General features: G+C 35.3%; 1 protein-coding gene across 3 annotated transcripts; it reads right to left on the reverse strand.

The window, feature by feature from the left end:
• Positions 1 to 517: 517 nt before the first annotated feature.
• On the reverse strand, positions 518 to 3,454 carry LOC111395807. Of its 3 annotated transcripts, none has more exons than XM_023021963.1 (4): positions 3,222 to 3,454; positions 1,623 to 2,495; positions 1,016 to 1,214; positions 518 to 947 (listed from the first exon to the last, which is right to left on the reverse strand). In XM_023021963.1, the coding sequence occupies exons 2-4, from the start codon at positions 2,455 to 2,457 to the stop codon at positions 656 to 658; spliced, it is 1,326 nt and encodes a 441-aa protein (XP_022877731.1). In that variant the 5' UTR covers positions 2,458 to 2,495; positions 3,222 to 3,454; the 3' UTR covers positions 518 to 655. The 3 variants fall into 3 exon arrangements, with proteins under 3 accessions (XP_022877731.1, XP_022877732.1, XP_022877733.1); XM_023021964.1 differs by having other exon boundaries at positions 1,623 to 2,487; positions 3,222 to 3,413; XM_023021965.1 differs by having other exon boundaries at positions 803 to 947; positions 1,032 to 1,214.
• Between the last annotated feature and the right edge of the window lie 8,292 nt (positions 3,455 to 11,746).

Below are 11,746 nucleotides of genomic sequence, written 5' to 3' on the forward strand. Positions count from 1 at the left end.
AAAGTGGAAACAACTAGCATGTGTATTTTAGTAGGGAAGAGGGTTGAATAGTACTTCCAGGTATATCAAGCCATTGACTACAAAATTATTTGACATTTTCTATAAATGAAAAGGGACAAAGTGTTTCCTCCAAAAAAAGAAAAAAAATAATAATAATAATTAAAAAGAACCAAAAAAAAAATATTAAAAAAATAAATAAATAAATAAATAAAGCAGACTTCATAAAATTTTATATTATGCAGAAATATATTAGGAATATTTGCAATTGAAAAAATATTTGGAATGTTTTGAACCTACCCGTTAAAAGAGATGATCTACCAAACTTGGTTTGGTCTTGTAAGGATTTTGCCACATTGTCAGAAGAAATGTAATAGATGCAGTGACATAATTCGAACTAGAAGTTGATGATTTGGTGGAAAAGCTAACTGTGTTTAAAACAGTTCAATAATGAAATGCAATGTGACATTATATTAAGAGTTATGTATTATGGCATTGTGGCATGATTGGTTTTGTAAAATAGGTAAACATTCAAGACATTAGAAGCAGATCACACCAAATTCAAACGTTGTCCCGTTGTTTAAACACTCACGAAATAGAAATAATATTTACATACCATTATCATAGTATTTATTTTTTCCATTACCGTATCAAGTGACTAACTTAACAGATGAAATTGTGCCCTTTTAAGACCAAATTTGTAAGTTTTGCTAGGGTAACAATGGAAATTTTTGTCACCCCCAAATCCACACTTGGTGTTGTAACCTTCATAATCAAACCGATTGAATTCCACAGCCTCAATGAGCCCAAGCCTGTGGGAAGAAGCCACTGATTCTAACATCCATTCTTCATGAAAACCATTGGTTTTGTGGGAAATGTGAATTTCACCATTTTCACCAATCATTTCTTTAGCATTCTTAAGAAACAAACTCACAAGTCTTCTGTGCTTTCTGTAGATAAACAGAAAATATGTCTTAAATGAAAGCCATTAACCGAAAGAATTATAATACAAACCGACCTTAGTTGAGCCTCACGAGATAAGTCCTTGAAAAATCCAGCGAAAGGAAAGTTGAAAATTATTCTATCAAATGTCATTCCTCCAAGAAAGTGATGACTTGCAACTTTTGTAGCGTCAATCCCATGCATGACAATGCACTCCCTACTTCTAAGCTTCCCAATGTTGGACATTGCACGCTTATAATTTTCCTTCAGAAAATCTGCAAATCCCACCAACATTTAACCCAAATCTTGAAATATATATAAATAAATGTAAAAACACGAGGTTTGCACAAGATTTTCCACAATATATGTCAAATATTACATAAAAGTTTTCTCCTGGTGCATCCAAGATGGATTTCCATACTCTATGAATGACAATAATGCCATAAAAACACGAAGTTTGCCCAAGATTTTCAACAATATATCAGTCATCTCTTTGTGCATGACACTTTTTTCATCATACTCGAGCAAATTTTTTATTATTTATTATTTTTTTTCAAATGGGACAATCAAAAATATGTTTAACTAATCTAGTATCGTAAATATTCAGAAAGATAAACAAATTATCTTATACACGAATCCCACAATTAATAAATGGAGGCAGAGAATTTATGAAAATTTCTTACCAACAGAATCAAGAGAAGTTGCAATCATGTTGGAGGCAGAACCATAAGCCACAGCCAAACTAGCAGAGAAAGAGAAGTCTCCTTCACCCACAAGCAGTATCCTGTGGTAACTATTATAGTGCTTTATCCATTTCCCTTCTGCCACCAAACAATTTATCACCTTCTCTTCCTCAACTTCCTCTCTGGAGTCACTCGGTTCAAGCTGATTTTTCTCGTTTTCAATAAAAACAGCTGAATCCACTACGTCAAATGCGTTTTTGTGGGCAAGAGAGCAATTAAAGGTAGGTACATCAATTATCACATTCAGCTGTTTGATATAGTTTGAATCGTCGACCTCCAAGGACTCTGTCCGGATTGCAGATGAAACTGGCGGATTTTGCAGCCATGCAGCATTAGCATACACTTCATTTTCTGAGTTTGAGTAGTCTCTCTGCAACACTAAATCTGGAGGAGGGGATTCATTTTCTATGTCCGAGTAATTCCTCTGCCTCTCCAAATCTGAAGGGGGGACATACGTGGCGCCTGGGCTCGAGTCCGAAGATGAATCTGAACTAGCAGAAGAAATCTCTTGGATTGCCGAAGACCCATGATATCTGGTTGATACTACTGGATTTACAACAGGAAGTATAGGTTCTGGTTTTCTTGGCTTTGAAAATAAACGGATGTTTGAGATCCTCCGCAGTAGATTCTTGAAAATAATACACAATAATGCACGAAAAGAACCTCCATTACTGGGCTTCTGGTAATGATCAAGGATAGGGTTCAGCTCCCCTGAACTTTCTTCATCTTCTCTACCACTGCGCCAGGATCTGAAGATACTTTGCAAAACTCCCATTTTCTTGATCTTCAAATCTTTTCATGTGAACTGCGTTTCTAAATTTTGATCAAAAAATTGTGGTTTATGATGGAGTTTATGTCACTGTAATTAATTTTTAAAAATCAAATAGCTAAATGTGTGATGCTAACCATCATTAGTACTGACCATCAATCTAGATGACAATTATTTGATATTAAATGATATATTTATTCAAAAGAAAAGTCATATAATTCATATAGTTAATAAACCACTATAGTGCAACCACCTAGATTGGTGCTGAAACACTACTTTTGCTAGATAACATTATTTCGAAGATATTATTTTTTTTAAGTTAAAAAATTACCGACTTTGTGAATATAGTAAGAGCACATTGACAAGATTTTTAAAAATTAAAAGCTACTTTTAAAATTTTAAAAATTATTTTTGAACATGGATAATATTCTAGAAGTGCTTTTGAGGGAGCTGATCAGTATAGTTTTTTCAGGAAGATCTACAAAAATTAGAAATAAAAATAAAAGTATGCTAAACAGATAAGTATAATCACTTATAGGTAAATTCTTTAAATCAATTAACCAGAAGATGCAAAGAGAAAAGTATCAAAATCTGAAGTCACAAAGATCGATCAAGTAATCAGTATTTGTCCTTCTATTAGTCCTAAACCCGCACATAATTGATCAAAATGCATTTTTACATGAAATAATCAGTCATTAATTCAACTCAGGACAGTCTGAAAAAGCAATCTACATCAAAAGATCATATGAGGCAGGCTAGAACACAATTACCATGTTAATTAGATCACAACAAAACGATAGTCACCGTCTGATCATCGATCGTCGCTTGAAATCAGCCGCTGGATTTGCCCTCTGGAAGGTGAGTAGAGTCGGGGAATGGGCGGACGACCAAGACTTACCGAGAAAGATAGATAGAAACTACTTTAGAATATGAACTATCAGCACTTTCCTAGGCTATAAAGAAAATCAAGTCGCTGTTCCTGCCTTTGTTGGTTGGCAAAGAATAAAGTATAAACATTGTGTGAAGATATGGTTCACCTAACCCCACCACCTAATGTTGTGAGTTGATGGGAGTGAGGTTGACACAATAAGGTCTTCCCTTCCTTTTGGCAGAGGCATGGTCTTTCTTCCTACCCCTTCATTATGTACACTCTACCATTTTCAAATAAAAAGGGGGTAGCTCTCAGTCTCTTGAAGACCCAGCAGTAGGAGCTCTCGTTTTTCATAAAAGGGTGGTGGTTCTTCATTGGTTTTTCCCCTCTCTCTTTGGAAAGCAATTGGCATAACATGGGGCTGTTCCTGAGCCTGGAAAAACACCCATAAATCGAAGAAGGAGCTGCTGAAACGAAGCAGAAAAGCTGGACAGATTTTCGGCCAAAGAAGGGGAGTATTCTTCCGGTTTATTTTTCTTGTTTTTGCCTTGAATCTTGTTTGTTGATTGTTGGTTTGGTTGTTTGAACTCCTAGGATCCCCAACAAACTGGTATCAGAGCTAGGAGGAGTGATATTAGTCCAAAAATCGATCAAAAACCAGCAAGAAATCACCATTTCCACATTCTAACCGAATCTGAAAAACTTGATTTCCGGCCAACCGATTGACTTTCCGGCGAAATGGACCATGGAACCATGACCAGCAGGAGGAGGCGCACCCTGTGGTGGGGCGCGTGACTGGCGGCGGCGCGTGGCTCCGGCGGCCGGACCTCCGGCGAGCTTTTTTCGGGCAGTTTACTCATTTTGACGTCCTGAACGCACTGATGTCGTTTGTTTTTTGTTTCAGATTTTACAGAAAAAGTTGGACGATTTTGCCCCTACCTTGACGTCTACGGCAATTTGGTTCAGAAACTTGGTGGTATATTTACTGTTTGTCAACAGTAGTTTGGTAAGATTATTCCAAACTCTCCGTTAGGTTAGGTTTGGTATCCTTACCGGTTTATGCATGGTTATTGCTTGGTTGCTTATTTGTGAATTCTGTTGATTGAATTCTTGTGATTAATTTGTAACGTGGAAGCATATTTACTTGCATTATATACATGTGTTTCATGAACGAATTATGTGATTGTTGTGCTTCATTTCTAAAATTGTTTTTAAACTCGGCATTCATATTTTTATATTGATCATCTGGAAAAGAATTTTTGAAAATCTTTTCTGTTTTGTCCACGAGTACATGCCACTCTTTTATAGAATCTGTAATGGGTTTGAGGGTCGAATTATCGCAATTCGATGGAAAGGGGGATTACTCGATATGGAAACAGAAAATGAGGGCCATTTTGGTCCAACAGAGAGTTGCTAAAGCTCTTGATGATCCCGCTACATTTTCTGATGAGTTAAAAGCTAAAACAACTGAAATTGAAGACATGAATGAAATTGCTTACAGTTATATAATTTTGCATCTATCATGATTGCTTGCAGGTTTATTGGGCACAAGGTAGAGATTTGTCGAGTTTTGATACCCAGTAAATCTTGGACGATGATGTTAGACTGTTTGGACTAAGTTTCATAGGTCTCGGCCAATGAATAAAATTATTATCAACACATCAATCAATTGGCTTAACTCGAAAAACAACTCGAGAGTCGTTGGAAGCAACTTAATTAAGTTAATGTTGCTTATGACCCAATTATTTCTTGATTGGCTCTCTTTTATGTTTCGGCCCCTTTACCATTTGCCGGTTCGTGAGCCCACTATTATTGCCCACTTAAAGGATACCCTAAATCTATATATGGCCTCATTGTCGAAAGAAGCTGTGTGTGTAAGTTGGCAATAAGAAAAGAGGAAGTCATCCTTCTGTGATTTTCTCTCTCTTTAAGTTAGAAATCGAAACTTGTCTTCCTTTCTTCTTGGTTATATATTGCAGCCACCATATTATGTTCTTTTTGGACGCATTGAGTTGAGCAACTGAAGTAAAACATCGTTGTAGGATGGATTTGATCGTTTGATTGTGTTTGATGTTGGCAAGTTTAAATTGAGCCATGAATCCATCAATTGAAAATCAATTCCACTACACTTGTAATAGAAAATCATAGTCATAGAAAAGCAATCATCACTGGATTTCTCTTATTTGCTAAGCCTGTATTTTTACATCTTCAAAATGGAGCAAAGGCTTTCCATTTCCAACTTAAAATATAAGCTCAGTGGCGAAGCTAGAATTTTCAGGTAGTAGTGGTTGGTGGTTTTTTTTAGGGTAGGGGGTTGAAGACTGAACTAAACAACTAAATCAAGGGCTAAGGGCCTAAGGCTCTCAGGTCTGTCCCGATTTCTACGAATTGGTCTAAGTTGCCTAATTACTTTCAATTTTTGGAAAGTTCATTATTCTGCATCCTGCCTATTTCTCTGCTTCGGCTTTACATCTGTAGCAGTTCCAATAATCCAATTCAAATAAACTAGCCAAAAAGGCATGACTAGATATGTCAAAGTACCAAGAAAAAATTTTCCAAATAATTTTCCGGCATCACATTCAATAATTCTGTATTCCATTTTTCTGCTGAAATTTAATTTATAAAAAGCTGACTGTGAACTACAAATGGTTGCATAGAGATTAGCTCTAACAATAAACTCCAAGAAAAAGACAGCCACAAGGAAAAATAAAAGAAAAATTATTCTAAAAAGATTGAATACTTCCATTAATTTGACATGGATCGGAGGTGAACAAATAAAACTTAAACAACATGCTGTCTCAAAGAATCAAAGTTCAATCGTGTTATTTTTAACTTTCATTAGGCTAGATTCAACAGGGAGAAATACACTCCCATGTTGTTAGGCAAACATATCATCTTGTAAAAAAGGAATAATTTAAATGTTAGTGTTATCGAGCCCACTCGTGTCCACACAAGCTAATTTCAACATGTTTGGACGGATTACTAGTCAACGACGTTTCGAATTTAAGCAGGGGAGAAACTTTATAATGCGAGACAAAGATGTTCAAGCTCCGACAACATATATAAATAGGATTGTATGGTAATGAACAATCAAGAACACATAAACTCAAGGTTAAACATCTAGTTCAAGAAATAGAGAATAACAAAGCAAAGAGAAGCAATAACTCTAGTCTTCAATGTGTAATATTGCATTAACCTTCAAATGATACAAGGAAAGGGTATTTATAGTGTCACATATGAAATGGTGTCCATTGGATGAGGAGGCACGCGATGCTTTATCTCTTTAATCGAAACATCATATCCTATGCATCAATTTAACCTCACTAGCTTGTGGCACATTTAGCCCTTGTTTGAGCCCCATTTTCCCATCAAAATGTAGTCTTGAACAATGATTTGACGACATTTTAACCACACATTCTTCAATAAAATAATATTACATACAAACCCAAATTTTTTTCTTTTTTTTTTTTTAACTATACATTTTCCATCATAACACTATTACAAAATGCATTTAAATAAATAGGTCTCGAACAACCCCTTAATGCTCTTAAAAGAGGCAGTCATCAAAAATCCTGTTTACCATGAAAGAACTAAACATATTGAGGTAAAGTATCATTTTATACGTGAGAAACTGTCTCAAGGTGAAGTTGATCTTGTTAAAATTCACAAGTCTCGAACAACCCCTTAATGCTCTTAAAAGAGGCAGTCATCCTATAACTTATGCTGACAAGAATTTGATATATTACTCATCACTGGGATCACATCAATCATTCGAATAACATTCTATCATTTAAAGAACTTCAAAGGAAGTGGAGGAATATCGTATTGTGTCAAAAACCCAACCATTGCAAGAAAAAATTTGCCACTACAACAACACGTCGCATATGAAAAAAGTCCACGCATAACATGAAAAATCATATATGGATTTGGGGATCTATTGTTAAGCCTTGATACCGAGACCCCCCCCTCCCCTAAGGAGCCTGTATGGTATCCCACGTGGAATGACATCTCATAAGAAGCTAGGCGAGGCTCCTATCCGATGTGGCTGTTCGGAATTTTCTTAATCCTACGCAGCGAAATTAAAAACATATTTCAATTTCCATCAAGGATCTCTTTGTATTTAAATAGAAATTGTACATATTTCTAGATCTGTAAACTTCTTTGCTTTTCCCTTGTTCCAGTGATCATGATTCGCCACCCACAGTTGTCCAATTGTCCAGCCTCTAACGGTGATCCACACAGAGAACAAAATTGTAGGATTAAGATATTTTTTCTTTCAGAGGCATGGTCTTTCTTCCTACCCCTTCATTATGTACACTCTACCATTTTCAAATAAAAAGGGGGCAGCTCTCAGTCTCTTGAAGACCCAGCAGTAGGAGCTCTCGTTTTTCATAAAAGGGTGGTGGTTCTTCATTGGTTTTTCCCCTCTCTCTTTGGAAGGCAATTGGCATAACATGGGGCTGTTCCTGAGCCTGGAAAAACACCCATAAATCGAAGAAGGAGCTGCTGAAACGAAGCAGAAAAGCTGGACAGATTTTCGGCCAAAGAAGGGGAGTATTCTTTCGGTTTATTTTTCTTGTTTTTGCCTTGAATCTTGTTTGTTGATTGTTGGTTTGGTTGTTTGAACTCCTAGGATCCCCAACACATTGTCATTCCGTACTGTCTTGGGCGAATAAGTTGTACTGCCATACATGTATTTACAAGTAAATTTTCGTTTGTACTTAAAATTGTTCCACAAAATTCTATCAGAAATCTCACATATATAGGAATCATGTTGTGATAAAAAATGTCAAAAAATCCCCCCTCCCACTTGCTATGTATGCTCTGTATGGCTTCTGTGTGTGCAATTTATGTACACACAACATGATCCTATTTACAATCAAATACATAAAAAGTACTAGTGGCGTCAAGTGTTGATTGGAGGAAAATTGTCAAAATGATTATGCACAACTTGGTTGATAACAAACGTGTTGAAAAAATCCTGACCTTTGATTTTAAAAACAATTTTTTTACATAAATGAATGTGATGTTTGCTGACTCATGTATTGTAAACCAAATTGTAAAGTAAATTGTACAAGTAGCTTGAAAAACTACATTAAAAATTAATTATGGACATGTCAAATTTAAAGATGGACGTTGATAAAAGAGGTAAGACAGTTTTAAAAAAAAAAACTAGTTATTTATCTTTGTAGTGCTGAAATTATGCGAAACCATCTTAATTGATCACCTAGTGAGGCTTATTGTGAGTAAACCTAGTTACTGCATGTGCATCCATATGTAATAATTTCTTCATGTATGTAATTGATTAATTCTATTGCATGATTATATGTTATAATCCAATGTGTTTGATATATACATTTGCTTAAACTTGAGAGCAATTTGATTATTTTGTGTAATTGTTTGCATGCATAGTGTGTTGGAATGCATTAACAGTGAGTGTGTTGTATATCTATTGGTAAGGTGGAGTATGGATGCCGAAGGATACATTGATGGTTTGTACCGGAGATGTAGAGTATGACATTTGAACCACGAGTGGAGAGGTGATCAAATGTTAGAATCCTTTACTTGTAAAGATCATGATCAGATGAAGTGTGTGAGAGAGATGCTTCTTTTACTTCTATTAGGTGGAGACTCATAATCCATTTAGGTTAGAAGAAGTGATGTGATAATAGAGGATTATCCTAAGGACTTAGGATTTATTGTGATTTATTAGTTAGATATGAGTTAAGTGATCTATCTAGTGAGTATGGTGGGCGATGAAAGAAGATATGTGTTTTCGAGGTGTACGCAACATGGAATGGAATAGAATAAGTGTGGTGAGATTTTTTTGTGGAGTCATTTATGCATTTGTTGCATATGTATTGGTCGTTGTTCATTAACTTGGTCTTAATCTGTTATTCTATGTAAATGTATTTTTGATAAAATCTGTGAGTTATCTTATGTTATATTTTCATCGTATGATTATTTGTTCATTGCGATTATCTGTTTCTACTTATATATATATATATATATATATATATATATATATATATATATATAGTGACCTTAGCTCTAGTGAGTGCATAGAGTAGGTATGATACGTGCTTTGGATCCGAAACATGAGGTAAGGTTTGTGATTCCAATTTTATTGATTATCTTGATTATGCAAGTACAAACTGTGTGTAATGATTGCTTGCAGATTTATTGGGCACAAGGTAGAGATTTGTCGAGTTTTGATACCCAGTAAATCTTGGACGATGATGTTAGACTGTTTGGACTAAGTTTCATAGGTCTCGGCCAATGAATAAAATTATTATCAACACATCAATCAATTGGCTTAACCCGAAAAACAACTCGAGAGTCGTTGGAAGCAACTTAATTAAGTTAATGTTGCTTATGACCCAATTATTTCTTGATTGGCTCTCTTTTATGTTTCGGCCCCTTTACCATTTGCCGGTCCGTGAGCCCACTATTATTGCCCACTTAAAGGATACCCTAAATCTATATATGGCCTCATTGTCGAAAGAAGCTGTGTGTGTAAGTTGGCAATAAGAAAAGAGGAAGTCATCCTTCTGTGATTTTCTCTCTCTTTAAGTTAGAAATCGAAACTTGTCTTCCTTTCTTCTTGGTTATATATTGCAGCCACCATATTATGTTCTTTTTGGACGCATTGAGTTGAGCAACTGAAGTAAAACATCGTTGTAGGATGGATTTGATCGTTTGATTGTGTTTGATGTTGGCAAGTTTAAATTGAGCCATGAATCCATCAATTGAAAATCAATTCCACTACACTTGTAATAGAAAATCATAGTCATAGAAAAGCAATCATCACTGGATTTCTCTTATTTGCTAAGCCTGTATTTTTACATCTTCAAAATGGAGCAAAGGCTTTCCATTTCCAACTTAAAATATAAGCTCAGTGGCGAAGCTAGAATTTTCAGGTAGTAGTGGTTGGTGGTTTTTTTTAGGGTAGGGGGTTGAAGACTGAACTAAACAACTAAATCAAGGGCTAAGGGCCTAAGGCTCTCAGGTCTGTCCCGATTTCTACGAATTGGTCTAAGTTGCCTAATTACTTTCAATTTTTGGAAAGTTCATTATTCTGCATCCTGCCTATTTCTCTGCTTCGGCTTTACATCTGTAGCAGTTCCAATAATCCAATTCAAATAAACTAGCCAAAAAGGCATGACTAGATATGTCAAAGTACCAAGAAAAAATTTTCCAAATAATTTTCCGGCATCACATTCAATAATTCTGTATTCCATTTTTCTGCTGAAATTTAATTTATAAGAAGCTGACTGTGAACTACAAATGGTTGCATAGAGATTAGCTCTAACAATAAACTCCAAGACAAAGACAGCCACAAGGAAAAATAAAAGAAAAATTATTCTAAAAAGATTGAATACTTCCATTAATTTGACATGGATCGGAGGTGAACAAATAAAACTTAAACAACATGCTGTCTCAAAGAATCAAAGTTCAATCGTGTTATTTTTAACTTTCATTAGGCTAGATTCAACAGGGAGAAATACACTCCCATGTTGTTAGGCAAACATATCATCTTGTAAAAAAGGAATAATTCAAACGTTAGTGTTATCGAGCCCATTCGTGTCCACACAAGCTAATTTCAACATGTTTGGACGGATTACTAGTCAACGACGTTTCGAATTTAAGCAGGGGAGAAACTTTATAATGCGAGACAAAGATGTTCAAGCTCCGACAACATATATAAATAGGATTGTATGGTAATGAACAATCAAGAACACATAAACTCAAGGTTAAACATCTAGTTCAAGAAATAGAGAATAACAAAGCAAAGAGAAGCAATAACTCTAGTCTTCAATGTGTAATACTGCATTAACCTTCAAATGATACAAGGAAAGGGTATTTATAGTGTCACATATGAAATGGTGTCCATTGGATGAGGAGGCACGCGATGCTTTATCTCTTTAATCGAAACATCATATCCTATGCATCAATTTAACCTCACTAGCTTGTGGCACATTTAGCCCTTGTTTGAGCCCCATTTTCCCATCAAAATGTAGTCTTGAACAATGATTTGACGACATTTTAACCACACATTCTTCAATAAAATAATATTACATACAAACCCAAATTTTTTTCTTTTTTTTTTTTTAACTATACATTTTCCATCATAACACTATTACAAAATGCATTTAAATAAATAGGTCTCGAACAACCCCTTAATGCTCTTAAAAGAGGCAGTCATCCTATAACTTATGCTGACAAGAATTTGATATATTACTCATCACAGGGATCACATCAATCATTCGAATAACATTCTATCATTTAAAGAACTTCAAAGGAAGTGGAGGAATATCGTATTGTGTCAAAAACCTAACCATTGCAAGAAAAAATTTGCCACTACAACAACACGTCGCATATGAAAAAAGTCCACGCATAACATGAAAAATCATATATGGATTT

The sequence above is a fragment of the Olea europaea genome, chromosome 6 (assembly GCF_002742605.1).
Source record: "Olea europaea var. sylvestris chromosome 6, O_europaea_v1, whole genome shotgun sequence".
NCBI classification, from domain to species: Eukaryota; Viridiplantae; Streptophyta; class Magnoliopsida; order Lamiales; family Oleaceae; genus Olea; species Olea europaea.